Raw genomic sequence first — 15,827 nt, forward strand, 5'->3', positions numbered from 1 at the left:
CGGTTTTTATCATATGTTAACCGTGAATAACAAGAGAAGCCTTTCTCGCAACCAAGTCATACTTGACTCTTGCAAAACGTGAGAAATATACACGTCTCAAGTATATACAAGACATAAGATGAAACAATCAACGATCATTCACAAGTCCGAAAACGGTCCAAGCAAACCACGTCACATCAAATACGAAACATAGGCAAGACATAAAAATAACCAACCACGACCAATCAAACGACCGAACACGGTCCAAGCAAATCACGTCACAACGCATCTCATCTTCCTTTCCCGACATTAGGGAATTCACTTACTCTACTCGACAAGGCAAAATTTTATGGCGACCAAATAGTGACGTTAGAATGAAGTGGTGATTGGCGTGAGCAAGAGGAAGAACCGGCTGGTGGCTAGGCGTGTGAGAGAGGGTGAGTGACGTGAGAATGAGAGATGAGAGAGGAAGAGGAGATGGTGTGTGGTAACTAAGGGGGGACCAAGCCTATTTATAAGCAAACCCAACTTGCTCACTAAGTTAAGAGTCAAAACTTGCTCCCCAAGTTCTTGACTCTCTAGAATCCTCCAAGCTCTCATAATTCACTTGCCACATGGTCCAATCACCTCCATTCAAGTGTCACCTATAATTAAAGGAAATCTTATCAAATCTATTGACTACCAAGTGTCCTACTAAGGTTATAATGCCCTAAGTTAGGGTACATGAGCCACTCTATACATTAAATTCAAAGATGACACTTAAGCCCGTGCATTAATGTCTATAGAGACACATAAGCTATTCATGAAGAAAAGACAAATGTCATGATGAAATTCCCCTAAAGTCTACTGTCATCATTATCTAGATCTCTAAAATCTTGGCTATTAATGAAGAAGAGCCAAAAGACCATGATGAAATGGCCTTGAAAGTCTTAGCCATTAATTTGGCTTCTTGAGCAAGATTTAATTCTAGTTACATAATCTAAGTTTGGGCTCTAAGTTTCAATCTAGAATTCATGATGACCTATAGGAGCAATTAAAAACCTAAAACTTGGTCCTCAAGTTGCAATTGGCCCTAAAGTCTAAGCTTCATAATTAAGCTTCTTGTGCGAGCCTTTAATTTGAGGCCATTCATTTCCAACTTGGCCTCCAAGTTTCTACCTTAGGGTCATTATACCCTGTTTATTCAAGACCTAAATAAATCATGATGATCTCTATTTCTCTCTCTCTTTGGCCGTGAGCCATCTTGCTAGGCGTGAATGATGGTCTTGGTCCTTAAGACTCAATTATAGAAGCCTTCCAGAAGAACACATTTCAGCTTCTGCCACCACATGTAAAGCCTCATTTCCCCCTTCATATGACCTCCAATAAAAGTGTAACATATTTCATTTGAAAGCTCAGAATGTGCACATTAAATAATCATAAGATCTCAGGTCCAAATTTCCAAGGTTTCACATGAGAAATGGTGCATATTTGAAATCTGATAAAACTGGGCAATTTTGCACTGTTCAATAAATCGGACTTGAAAACATAGTAAATGGACTCAGAAAATTCTCAAATTTGAATATGTCATAAAAAAGGAATTAAAAAACATTTCCCATGAAGAACACAAAATCTGAATCTTTCTATAAACATAACTTTAGTAGCTCAAATACAGACTAAAAACAGTTCGCTGGAATAGAACCCTTGCTTCTCAATGCAAGCTCTTTCCAGAATCCAAATCATCTCAAAAAATTCCCAAATTTATATATGTTACAGAGGAAGAAGTTCTTAACAAATTTTGTGAAGGAATTTTGTTCAAACTCAGCCCAGAAAAGTTTGTATAAAATTGAGAACGTGTAAACATCATAGAAATACCTATTTTGGGCAGTTTTACACGGTCCGAAAATGAGGTAATCGTCCAATACAAATCAAGTCCAAAAATTCTGAAATTAAAATATGTTAAACTTGAATATATTTGGAACAATTTTGAAGGAGGAAATTTCTGGAAATTCGGTTCACAAATTTTTCCACAAAAATAACAAAACGAGGTGGTACCAGGGACTCGAAACTAGGTTTTCCAAAACAAGAATAAAAATTGGTTCCGATTGGGAAAACCACCAAATTTAATGCATAACCATTTCCCGGGAACTGAAATTGAGGATGTTGCACTTGCATATGCCTTTCATTATCTAGTGGCTAATGAGAGCTGCAAAAGCATTTGTTGTCAAGAGTGCTAAAGCTAAAGAAGTTATGGCTTGAAGATTTCATAAATAGAAGAAAAAGTGGGTATTGATAAGCATCAGACTTGGATGTTAGTTCTTGACACTATATGAACGATAAACTTGTTGTTCTTTAATTACTTGTTGTGGTAGCTGTCCAAGCAGCTCTTTGTGGCACAATTTATCCTAATGTTTCATGTGAAGAAAAAGTCGTTCGTGCTAAACCCAACTGGGAAATGTTTGGTTCATGTATTGCATGGGATATTTCAAGGAAAAAACGTAACAAAGATATCTTGTTTTCTATCAATTTGCTTTTTGTGTTGGAAGCTATTCTTGGACTACGAAAGCGAGAGGCACACAATGTAATTTGTTAGTTCAAATGTTATTCATGAGATTGAAATCTTTTTCAAATGAAATCCAAACACCAGAAAATGTTTTCGGTCACATACCACCTAACAAATAAAAACTAACCATTTTCCTGGAAAATAATTTCCTAGAAAGCATTTTCTTTTATAGTGGAATTTGGGTGCGTTTGTTTCGCTAAGAGTAGCAATTGAAAGGGAAAATATGTTTCATGAAAATAATTTTTAAGAAAACTGGTTAGTTTTCATTTGATTGGTAGTTTAGAAAAAGTGATTTCCTTCTTCCTAGAATGAGAAGTCATTTTTTGCCAATCTAAGCTTGTTGTTTTCAGTCCATGAAAAACGCTTAAGGTCTGTTTGTTAAAGGAAAACAGTTTCCGAGAAATTGTTTTTGACTTTCCGGGGTTTAGATGACGAAAAACTAATCGATTTATGGAAAGCGATCTTCCATGAACTGAAAACAACAAATTTAGATTAGGGAAGAACAACTTCCCCTTCTAGTAAGGAGGAAATCACTTTCCCTAAATCACCAAACAAATGAAAACTAACTACTTTTCACTTGAAAATGATTTTCATGAAAATTATTCAGTGTAACAAATGGACCCTTCAATTTCTTTTGCATACAGCACTTGGACTTTGACCCTCACACTCCTTTATTAGTTGGGCCCTATTAAACCGGGTTGGACTCGACCCGACCTATTTCAATTCTGATATGTGCAGTTCCCTTTTGGAAAATTCGAATCGTGGGTCAAATGGTGCACATCTCCAAAGCCTCATGGACCGGACCGCCCGTCCAATTCGGCTGTTGTTCAGAGTTTCACTTAGCAATGTATGGTTTCTTCGGGACTTCTTTCTATCGAACTTTCCGGCCATTTCTCTAATCAAGGAGGTGGGTAGGGGGCCGGAAAAGATCCGGGCTCAGGCTTTGCTGCTCCGATACCCACATGAATTTCATCGGACCGTGGACTAACTGATCCCAAAACTTAGATCGGCAGTTGAAGGCGTGGTCAGAGCATTCGAACGTTTTTTAACAATACATGTTAGTGTTCCTTCTTTGACGTGTTGCAGACTGCAGACTACTTTTATGGTACTCTCTGTTTTGATGAGGGAAGATTGCTTATTTCTTGTACGCTGCTATGATGGGCGGATGGTCCGTGATGTTTAACTAGTGGCCCAACCAATGGGCCCATGGCTAAGGAAAACATTATGTAAGCAATTGGATCGGTGATTAATTCGTGTTTCCCATTGTAATTTTATGATATTTATTATTAATTTTTATAAATAAAAAAAAAGACCACTCATTTTGATTTTCGCAATGAAATTAAGTTTTCTCAAACCTAAAAGGCTTCGTCCAGCCCACGGGATTTAAAATATTAACTTGGGTACTGTCAAGTCAGGGCAAGAAAAAGATTCTGACCCAACAGTAGAAATCAGAGTGCGCGAATATCGGCACGTCAAAATAAGGAACACGTGAATAAAAAACCATGCATCATCCGTGCATCCAGCAGTAGGAATGGTGATTAATTAGGGTTTCGCATTGTAATTTTATGTCGGACTATGTTGATATTCAAGAATCATAATTTATTATTTTGATTTTGATTTTTGCAATGAAATACTTAAGTTCGGTCGAACCTTCGAAATTTGAGCTTTGTGTTTCCGGCTGCTTGCGAAAGCGTGCCAGCCCCTCTTCCCGCGAGACTTCGGTCCAAATGGCACGTTTTCATTGGCTACTCGCCAGCCGCCTCACGCGCCTCCGTCGAACCAAAAAACCCCACCTTCCTCGCCGTTCCCCTAGAATTTTCTCGCCTCCTTTCCCATCGTTTTCCCGAGAAAGAATCCGCCGCCGGCGAATCCGATGGCCTCCAGATTCGCCCTCCGCCTCCGGCCCCATCTCCTCCGCAGTGCCGCCGCCGCCTCCGCCGCCCTCGCGCGCCCCTCCGCCCCGTCCATCTCCGCCGCGGGATCTCCCCCGCCGATCCTCGCCCCGATCTCCGATCTCCACGCCCTTCCCCGCGTCTTCCCCCCGAGCTCGGCCGCCGCGCCCCGGCTCCTCTCCACGGCCCGGCGGGGCCCGACCAGGCCCAAGCAGGTGGACATCGGAGCCCGAGCCCGCCAGCTCCAGGCCCGGCGGCTCTGGACCTACGCCCTGACCTTCAGCTGCATCGCCGGGTTCATCGTGATCGTGCTGAACCAGTTTCAGGACCAGCTGGTGTTCTACGTGACTCCGACGGACGCGATGGAGAAGTACTCCGCTAACCCTACGAAGAACAAGTTTCGATTGGGTGGATTGGTTCTGGAAGGTTCCGTCGCGCAGCCCGCTTCCTCGCCGGTGATGGAATTCGTCATCACCGACTTGATCACTGACATGTTGGTCAGGTCAGTTAGTTAAGACACCGGTTTGTAGGGTATTGCGATTTCGATTGCTGTCGTTTGCATTTAGAAGTGATTTTGTTCTTGTACCTAGTAAGTGTTGAATTGGTTTCGCTTTAGTAGATGTTCATTGTCGAGTAGTTCATTCGATGAAAAGCATTGCGCTTGCGGGATGTATGATTAGTAAGTTGATCTAAGCGATTTCGGGAGTTTGGTAGGGATCACGACGAAGACTAGAATAGTTGAATCAACGTAAAATACTCATTTCATTGCGTTTTATTGGTAAAATGTGTGGTTTGATTTGTTATCTGTCATTTTGGATTCTTTCATTGGGATCACGAAATGGTTTCGATGTCGACAACATCAGGTATCAAGGTTCGTTACCAGACTTATTCAGGGAAGGGCATTCGGTGGTGGTCGAAGGGTTTGTGAAACCATTCACCGATGATGTAAGGAAGGAGGTGTCTTCCAAGTCGGTGTCGGGGAAAGCAAGAAGTGCAGAGTGTTATTTTGCGGCAACAGAGGTTCTGGCTAAGCACGACGAGAAGTACATGCCCCAGGAGGTGGCCGCTGCAATTGAGAAGAATAAGAAGATGATTGAAGCAGGGGAGACTACAGTTGCAGGAGCTAAAGCATCATAAATCATTGGTTGCTGATTGATTTTTCTAACACCCAGCGCCGAAGTACTTTTCCAAATAATGAGGTGATTCAAGCATGGGAGGATTTTTTAAGGATCTAAACCATCATAGGTAATTGGAACTTGGTGTAATCTTCATTTCAATATAGGTGTAGCTGATAATGTTCATTGACACATTCAATTTTGGTTCACTGCGGAGATTCCTTGCTGTTCTTGTGGAATAGTAGTTAGACACATGGACCACATTAGATCAAGTAGTTGGAGAGTCTTTTGATTGATACCTAGGTGTATGAAATAAGTTATTCTTTGTAATTAGGCACAGATTTCTTCTCAAGGTGCAATTGTCAATTTTGCCGATGTAATAGCTCATTGATGGGTCTTTTGTATTGTTTCTATTGTCCCTTGATTGGGGAGGTGAGTGCCTTGGTGGTATACATATATATTCTATGTATAACTGACTGCAAACTATATGTTTTGCATAGGCATCTCTTTCTTATAATAATAGTTTAATGTCACGTGTTATGTTTATCTTTGTTCCATAATCTCGCCCTACTAGAGAGGTGAATTTGTAAATTGGCAATGTATCGTTCCTCTGGTTGAGGTTCTCAGAGCTCTGTTGACAACTTGACATACTGGACTGAAATTTGCTGCTCTGCTTTTGACAGGATATGTTAGGGAATGCGAAGCACGATAATCTATTACAAAGCCTTACTAGATAAATTTTAGTGAATATGTGCTGTGGTGAAAAACAGTCTACTGATGAGGTGATCTGATCTCACCAATCTGTGGAACCTTTCTGGACTTTTGGGGCTCATCAAGCATGGTTGTGTGGTTAAGTCCACAAAAGATTATTGGGGAATATTGGATTTAATCTTCAGGATTCCTCTTTCATGAAATTGGTGACGGTATAGGAGGTTGGGTTGATCTGGTCTGTTAAAGTTTAAGGTCATATTGTCTCCAAAATTTTTTTGGAATTTTTGGTTTTCTCTGACAATATACACGCCCTTGTTGCCCCTCATAGGTGGTTGAACTATCTTGTAAGCTGTTCGACTGTCTACAGAGAGCTTGGAGTGCACTCTGGTGAAACACAAGCGTGCTTCCTTCCTGCTGATTTTGTATTAAGCTTGGATGTGATATTTTAGAATGATATCTTGTTTTTTATGCATGATTTTGATGTGCAGGGTACATCATCCATTTCCCAGGAGGTTAGATTTTTGCATTAAAAACTTTCTGTAGTATCAATGTCTGTAGTACTCGTGCTTGCTAATGTCCAGCTGTAGTGCTTTCGCCTTGTACAACAATCAGTATTGCTCTTCGTGCTGGCATGTGAATCTGTCGTATGTTGTGCTTCATTCTTCCTCATGGATGTTGGTAAAGCTTGTTGGCGCCAATTTGCGGAGCATGAGAGGCAGAGTTTCTATTTATCCAGAATGTTATGGGATTTTGCAGCTCACCGAGGTACGATGTGTGGGTAAAGTGAGGTTCGACGTCCTGTTACCTAATTGGTTGTAGCTGTCTAAGGTTGTAATCTACGAGTTGTCTTCTTCTGCATATGAAATGATTTCTACTCCATTAGGATTGACTGAAACTCAACTGCAGAGATGCTTCATTTAGTTGTATATTTTCCCAGCCACACGCTTTACCGTGCCTAAAGGATGGGCTTCCATGGGTAGGAATTTTAGGGGTTCAATGGTCGGGTCGGGTCGGTTTCTGATACCCGACCCGACCCAAACAAGGTCGCCTTGACCCGCCCCACCCTACCAAGACCTATTCAGCATTTAGCTCAGGAGATGGGTCGGTAGGGTCGGTCACTGCCGGTGCCACAACGCCAAAACATCCTCCCGCTCAGTCTTTGTCGGTGCCGACACCCTTCTCTCGCTTGAAGGGTCTATGGACGGGGCAGCTCCTCCGCCTCGCGCCGCCGTTTCCAGCAGCTCCCAACTTCCGGGAGGGCATGAACTGACGGTGGTCAGCTGAGTCCCCGCCGCCGGCTCCCCTCTCCAACCCCGGCGCTACAGCGGTGATTGACCAAGATCTACCTCGTCATGGAGCTCGCTGGCCGCGGCGAGCTCTTCTCACCGCGACATCAAGCCATAGAACCTACTCCCAAAGGAATTTGTTGGAAATCTATTGTATTCTGGGCAAAGGCCTTAATTCGCCAAGCGGGCATTATGTTGAAGGGATGTGTGTGCACAGGGAGGCTATTTCTGGATATTGCGCCAGTGTTTTGCTGGAAGCATGTAAGAATCGCATTGGTTCAAGCATGTTTCATATCACTCGGCAATTAAATTCCTGCCCTTTTATTCAAGAGACGAGCTGGTTTGGCTCATAGCCTCATACCCAGATTTAGTACGGAGATGCTAGAAATTTGCAGAAGAATTTTTCTGGACATCCGCAACTTGTACGCTCAATGCGGAATGTCAAGTCTCGGAATGCTCATCCGAGTAGCGTGAGTGCGCTGGCGTAGGTCTTGGTCATCAATCATCAAATGACGGTCTTAGGGCATACTGGCTGGCAAAAAACGTTTTGCATCGTGTCGTAATGCGCAAAGGCTTTATCAAACAATGTCCTCTGCGGGCGTCGTGTTGCTGATAGATCGACATTGGAGTGAATGAAGCATAAGTTCGAGCTTGTCTAAATAGTTTTGTAGAGCTCGTGATCGGATAAGTCAGTCGGACGTATTCGTTCACGGATTAAGAGTTTTCCCAGGCCTCTTGATTTGCCTTAGGCCCATGAGCCACTTTAGTTGGATCGTGAAGTTGGATGTGCAGTCCGTACGGCCGAGGTTTACCGAAGATCCGTAATGGGAGAAAACTATTAGCTATTACATTATTGGATGTCTAATGCATGTCAGTCGAGTGCAGTACAATTGTTAGATTATGTGAAATTAATGCCAAACTCACGGTGTGTTTGGTTCAGATTTTCCAAAGGGCTTTGGAGGGTAAACACTGGGGTGTTTGGCAAGCCTTTCCAAGAGGTTTTTGGCCAAATGTTGGCTTTCGCAAAGCTAAAAGCCCAATGTTGGTAGCACTAGTATTGGGCTTTCAGCATTTGGCTGAATGCTTAAACTAGTTTTGTTCTTCCAAAACTACCCTCACAAATTCTATAATTTTCTAGCTTTGCTCCTTGTTGTGTTCATCTTCTTTGCGTGAGAGCAGCCGGCGATGGCAGGCCGGCGAGGTCGCACGACCTAGATGACCGTCGCCTGAGATCGCGTGACCTTGAATGATGGCTCTAGCACCAAATCTGGCTCACCAACGGCCTTAGCCCCTCACCGGAGCCGGCGAAGGGTTTGATTTTTGTAATTTTAAAAAAAAATTAAAATCGAAAGCCATTTGCAAAAAAAAATTTGCCAAACACTAATTAGGCCAAAGTAACTTTACAAAAAAAAATTTATCAAACGCAATTTGTATTTCCCCAAAAGGCTTTAGGCCAAAGGCATTTTCATTTCCATAATGCTCATTTGCAAAGCCAAACCAAACGTAGCTAGACTCCCCAAAACTAAGAGTTGTGGCGGACCCATATGCACCCGATGCACCTAAAAATTTTCGAGAACTAATTCGTTCGCTCATTCTACGCGCGTGTGTATATATGTGTGTATGTATATGTATCCTACTTTGGGACTTCTGACTTCCTAATAGATGAAGGAGCTCGATTCTAATTTTCAAGCCAAGTAACAAAGATAAAATAACATAAATGATCCATGAACGTTGTCCCAATATGTCATGCGGTCCATAAACTTTTAATTTGTTCAATGCGGTCCTTGAACTTTAACTCAATGTACAATGTGATCCATAAATATTTAATTTGTTCGATGTGGTGATTCAATGTTCAGGAACAACATTGAATAAATTAAAAGTCCAGGGACAACATCGCATATTTGATTAAAATTTAAGAACCGCATTGAATAAATTAGAAGTTCAGGGACTGCATTGCACATTGATCCAAAGTTCATAAACCATTTGTATCATTATCCCAGCATTAAATAACACCTGTGAAGAAGATTCCGATGCTTTTTTTTTTTTGTAAGTATCGACAGAGCAATCGTTTCTCACAAAAATCTATCCAACCCACAGATTTGAAGGTGCCAACTGCCAAGTTCAAATCCTCGTCTTTTATTGTAATGTAGGGACAAGAACAGCATAAGTGCCATAACTTTCATGCGATGCTCACTTGAGTGTCATAACTTTTTTTCGATCACTTAAGTGTCACATCAGAGTAAATTCGATCTTTTGAGTGTCACGTCCGACAAATTGCCCTACATGGATTTTTTTTATTTTTTAAATTTGTTTTTATTTTATTTTTATTTGCCGGCCACAAAGGCCTCACCCTTTGCCAACAGGGCCTAGAAGGCCCTATGCAAGGCCATTGCTAGTTTTGGGCGAGGCCACGATGACCTCGCCCAAGGCCATGGCGGCCGCAAGTGAGGGCGCGAAGGCCCTCACCAGATCTAGGCAAGGCTGCCTCGCCCGCGACCAACGAGGCAGCGAAGGCACTCACCAGATCTGGGTGAGGGTAGCGGCGGATTGTACTGCGAGGCAAATCTTCGATGGCACTTAAGTGATTATTTTTCAAATTTGTGGCACTTAAGTGCCACCGGCGATTTGCCTCGCTGGAAAATCCGCTGTGGACGCGGGTCGTCCTACATGGCATCACTTGGGCCGAGACAAATAATAACAATTATGTTCCCGAGAACAATTTCTAATCAGAAATAGATTTTATTTCTTGAACGAGTTTCTGAGTAGAAAATAGCATATGATAACAATATAAAATTTATGTTTCCGGAACAGAAATTAGTTTGATAGTGTCAATGTAGAATTCGTACATGTGGCCACTGCCGGCCAACGATGACGAGCAGCGGCAGGTGGGTGTGTAGGTGGCCGACGATCGGCAGCGGCGAGGGCGAGCTATAAGAATAATTGTTATAATTGTTTCTATTCTAGATTTAGAAAAGTAGGAAATTTCTACTTCTTATTATTATTTTAAACTTATTTCTGGGCTAAAATTTTGTCTCGCAAATAAAAAAATGAAATTGCGTTACCAAACAAATTTCTGTTCCCAACCTGTTCTCGGGAACAGAAAAATAGAAAAACAGTAAGAAACAGAATGGTTATTATTTGCACCCAAAGTGATTGATTTTTAACAATTTGTGGCATTTAAGTGAGCGAACAAAAGTTTATGGAACTCAAGTGAGCGCCGTACAAAAATTATGGCATTTCTGCTTTTCATATCCCTGTAATGCAAGTAATATATATGGCTCAATCACATGGATGGGCCAATACTCTTCAATAACAAAAGTGATTTCCTCAATAGGCCAGCGTTGGCGATGATTATAGTTTCATCATCTTCTACTCAAAGAATACAAATGGGTCATTGCAGATGATTGTGAAAACCAGTGTATCGTTCCATCATGAGCGACCGTGTATAGCGAACCGCTTTCCCATCATTCTCCTCACGATCGGACGCCCTAGCAAAGCGTTTGGTAATGATATGATACTTGAATTCCTCCAATGTCATCACTGTCCGCAAAACCCCCATACCTGTAATTATGATATTTTCTACCTAAAAAGAAAAAAGGAAAAGCTTACAAACCCAATAGAAAGTTACAGAGATTTCAGCTTTTGCTATCGTAAGGTAGCATTCAACACCCATCAAGAAAGATCGAGTCATCCTCTTCTCCACCCAAGAATTTGCAGAGGCATGCGATGCACAGATTGAATTCGAAAGGTGAAATTTCATAGTGCAAGTCTGAAAAGGAGCCTCGCATCATTCAGCTCGTATCTTAGAACCCAACTTCGATTGTACTACAAGGAAATTATATTGTTGATAATGTGATCCTCTACATTATAAGCCAATCCATGATATGTATATTCATGGTGGGTCCAAGTGACCAGAAAGTGAAGTGGAAAACACTTGAGCAAGAACAAAAGCAACGTGATTACGCGTTGGCTGATTGAACGAGAGAGATGAACAAAGGAGCCTTTTCAGGGAGCCAATCGACGTATTATTGTACAATCGGATTGCGCAGGCTGTGATGCACTGAATGTATTTGGAGTTCCTCCTCGGACAACAATCTGAAAAAAAATTGTTTAATTAAGCATTATCATGGAGCACCATTAAGGCAATGAATTCTGAATCTGTCTCGCAAAATTCATTGAAATTACTCGTTAATTTAAGTGGGGTTACGACGGGTGTAAGTGTCCGCTTTGTGCTTGAACATGCTCAGAAAAATGTGTTTTTGCGCGAAGAAAATTGTCTCAATCGCTAAACCTATTGTATGTATGTAAATTCAGTCCTAAATTTTTCAATTTTGTCAATTCAGCCTAAACCTTTGTGCGAAATTGCACTGAATGACCACGTCAGCAATTTCTCGGGAAAATTGGCTGGAAGGATTATATTGAAATTTCGCGCGAAAATTTAGGATTAAATTTGCAAAATTTAAAAGTGGGACTGTGACTAGTGTAAGTGTTTTGCTTAGTGCTTGAACATATTTGACCTTAAAAAACACTACCCAAAAATGTAACCTTGTGCGAGTGAGTGCAGTGTGTTTCCCTTTTATTGATCCAAAAGGAACTAATTTTTTTTTCTCCCCTTTTGAAAAAGGAACAAAAAGCATTTCTTTTTGGATGGGAGATCATGGCCGACAATGCCATCATCAAAGTATCCAATAGCTTTTTCTCCCTTTAAAGCATAGATGTGCCTAACTTTGAAAATGGGTGGAGGATTATCAAAATGAAGGAAATTACATACTTAATTCCATCACCTTTATCTTTCCTCCTTTTTTTCACCTTGGTCTTCTTAGGTGGAAGCTCACATTTTCCTCCCCACCAAATGATGGCCGACAGGAACACAACTTATGAAACTTCATGAGCATTTACAATAAAGTATGGTTTTGTGGGGTTCTAATGTCCAACAAAGGGTGAGAAAGATGGCCCTAAAACAAAGTAGTTTGGGGTGTTTCTGTTACCTAAAGTTGACATGCCTGGGGCTTTAGGGTTTGGTAGAAGTGGATCCCTATTTCTTTACCCCCCAAATGTGCCATCATGTATAATATAGATTGAAAAGATGCAATGCTTACCCCCAATTTACATCAAAAGTGTTTATATTTTACGTTATGCCAATGACCTTATATTTGAAGAGTTGTAGCTGACTTGTCAACAAACTTTCCGCTCCGACAGTTCTGCTTTCGAATGTATAGTTTTAAGTACACATGGCATCTCAATGTTAGTGTTATTCTTTGTCAAAAAATGTGGGGCAAATATTGCTTAAGGGGAAGAGAAAAATGAGGGATATTGTGATTTTTGGAATTTATTGAAAATGAGAAATACAAGTGCTTCATTTAGGGCAAGAGTGAATTGTAAACTTAGGTGGAGGGAGACCACATAATTATGAACAATATTCAGGACCTGTTGTCGAGCGATGTAGGACAATACTTCAACAGTTAGCACGAAATCAATCCTATATCTATTATTCTTTTAGAAACTTTTCAATCTTTGAATTTCCGACCGGGTATCAATTCAAGTATAAAGAAATAAAAAAAAAGTAATATCCAAAGACTATTCACAAGAAAAATCCAAAAAAAGAAAAAGTGATACCTAGTGCTAAAGATTCTATAATGACATTTGTGCACTGCTTAGATAATAACAATTAGCCAATGACATGGCCTACAGCATCACGTGGCGATTTGGTTAATCTTTTCATCGAAAATCTTCAAAGTCATTAACCCCATTCTCCCTTTCACTTTGGTCTGCACACTGCAATAATTGCTCCCACAGGAACTTCAAAGTTGAATGTTTATGCAAAACCCTCGTTTGATAGAGCCTATTGAATTCGATGCAGCCCCTCCTCCATCCATTAGCTGTTAGGCGCACTCATTACCAATTGAATTCTTACGCTAAAAAGAAAATCGCGAATAGAAACGAAAAGATAATTACACTATGGAAAGAGGCCCATCTTTCCTGTCCTATGGTCTAACATGAATTAGATAATAGGCGGTCGAAGGGGCCATCTTGTTTTTTGGTCTTTTTGACTTTTGAAGGCAATTAAAGTGATCTAGCGATGTATTCGAAGACAAGAATCTGAGCCTTGCCCTCGAACTGTTTAAGCTAATCTTGCGTTGGGTCAGATATGGCTCCGTGCGTGCAATCGAATCGCCCGTTACAAGGAAACTGGTGAACTTTTCTAAAAATTATCACTTACCCTCAATTCGTATGAGCTTAACGCATGCGAGGTTTTGGCTTTAATCTATCCCAGATGAGCTATTCACCTACTTTAAATGTGCATTTGCTCGAGCCGGCGAGGACTAGTTATATGCAGATATTTGCTGGATCTTTTTGTCTCTCTTTTTGCCTTTCTAACATGTTCTATCATGGAGAGAAGAAGTACCCAAGTAGGATTAACTTCTCCTCTCGGATCAAAAAAGAAAATCAGATCAAAGACAGATCATTAACGTAGAAACCAGGGAAGTCGCAAATGTGCACATGTGAAGTCCAATCATTTTATCCTTCGACTCACTAACTGTTCGAAGAAGAAACAAAGAGATCTTATCTCCAACCAAATCATCGTATAAACTAATCGAGGAAAGAATTACTTCACGTGCTGCGATAGATTAATTTATCGATAATGCAGACAAAAGAATCTGATGGGCGCCGCTTAGCTAGAGCAGCTACAGTTACCAGTTGAGTGGTATAAAATAGAAAAGGAGTGAATAACATGGGGACAGCAATTACTATGAGATGGACCCTCGTATTGAATCCACGCCTGTGAAGGGTGCCAATCATCGCCTTCAATGCCCACATGTGATCTCGTAGTCATTTTCCCATCTGAGTCGCTTCGTCCTTTTCCTTATCGATCCAACCATGTGCACATGATTGATCAGATGATTTGTCGGAATTTTGCTGATTTTGGGACGACATCACTTATGTTATATCAAAGTAGTAAGGCAAGGCAGATGTTTTGCCAGCATCGACCCCTAAAAGAACCAAACATTCGAGTTTGAGAATACCTGTAGGTGTGATTTTTGATTCCCCGTCATTTAATTCACGGCACTAATGTTCCTACGATGCTTTGGGTATCAGTGCATTCGGTCTTCGCTTTATCTTAATGAGATCAACGCCGAGTTAAGAGATCACCCAAGAATCACCCAAAGGACGGACTCGAAGGTGGTTCGAAGAAAACCCATTATTTTGCACAGAGGATTTAGTGTGTTCTGCGACGTTTTTTAAGCCCCAGGTAAGTTCTTTCGCTCCAAAGAACCTCAAACCGTACCGCCCATCGATCTAAGTCTATAACTCGCCCTATTATAAACTTAGATTTCTGTCAAATTCCTTACCGCGTCTTGGTTCCTCTCACTATGAACACACGATCTGAGGAACAAAATCTCTTCTTTTTTGATCTTTTCGCCAATGAGACAAGCCTATCATTTTTTTTCTAAATGGGTAAACATGAAAACGACCACACATGAACCTCTTAGCTGTGAAAAGGGCACAAGAGGAGGGTTTTCAGTCGACTCACCCAAACCCAAGTTGCCCTAAGAGACAAGGAGTACTCCATGGTCGTATTTAGTGAGCTTTCTTTTATCATTGTATCTTTCGGCTCCATGTATTTATTCTGCTCTCTCTCTCTCTAGTGAAATGGGCAGGTAGAAGGAATCAATAGCGACAGAGAAATGGCCACCGAAGGAGACCAAAAATTCGTTACTGGGGTGAGCAGAAACCGTCGCTATTGTTAGTATCCCAAACCCCTTTTGTCACTAGTTTTTGTATCTACTTCCATGAACGAGGAGAACAAGATCTTGTGTCCAAGGTCGAAATCTCAGACACCCGTCACAGCCTTAGATGTGTGTGTGTATGTTACATTATTTCCTCTTGAGAAACTACAACTACACGATAGAGAAAAAGCAAAAAAAGCTTAGTTGAAGTATCAAAATATAATTGTTTCCTTATGTTTTCCCTCTACCTTTTGGTAGATTAATATCCATCAAAGAAAGGGGTTTGATCCACCAGCACCACCTAACCTCAATGCGTATCAGCTGCATCCATTAATCAACGTTTGAGTACTCCATAAACTACATGGATTTCTCAAGCTAAAGCATACTCTAATTTTAAATTTGAGCACAAATACCAAATCCGCTATAAAATCATTGACCGGGGTTATGCTTAAAAGAATGGTATCACAAATGAATGCTTTCGAGACACGCGTTAAATATAATCGTCATGAAATATCTTGATTTTCGAATTATTGATTACACGTGATACAAGAAAAATGACGTATCGAAAATTA

General features: G+C 41.0%; 1 protein-coding gene and 1 long non-coding RNA gene across 2 annotated transcripts; both read left to right on the top strand.

Annotated features, from left to right (window-relative positions):
• Positions 1-4,269: 4,269 nt before the first annotated feature.
• Positions 4,270-6,068, top strand: LOC115679028 (cytochrome c-type biogenesis protein CcmE homolog, mitochondrial). The gene is made up of 2 exons (XM_030602556.2): positions 4,270-4,915; positions 5,277-6,068. The coding sequence occupies exons 1-2, from the start codon at positions 4,395-4,397 to the stop codon at positions 5,548-5,550; spliced, it is 795 nt and encodes a 264-aa protein (XP_030458416.2). The 5' UTR covers positions 4,270-4,394; the 3' UTR covers positions 5,551-6,068.
• Positions 6,069-14,658: 8,590 nt separating this feature from the next.
• Positions 14,659-15,485, top strand: LOC130137608 (uncharacterized). The gene is made up of 2 exons (XR_008815989.1): positions 14,659-14,777; positions 15,175-15,485. It is a non-coding gene; the product is annotated as an uncharacterized LOC130137608 (long non-coding RNA).
• Positions 15,486-15,827: the final 342 nt, after the last annotated feature.

This window comes from Syzygium oleosum, unplaced genomic scaffold (genome assembly GCF_021117445.2).
Source record: "Syzygium oleosum isolate NSW1041296 unplaced genomic scaffold, Sole_v2.1 Sole_v2.03, whole genome shotgun sequence".
In the NCBI taxonomy this organism is placed as follows: Eukaryota; Viridiplantae; Streptophyta; class Magnoliopsida; order Myrtales; family Myrtaceae; genus Syzygium; species Syzygium oleosum.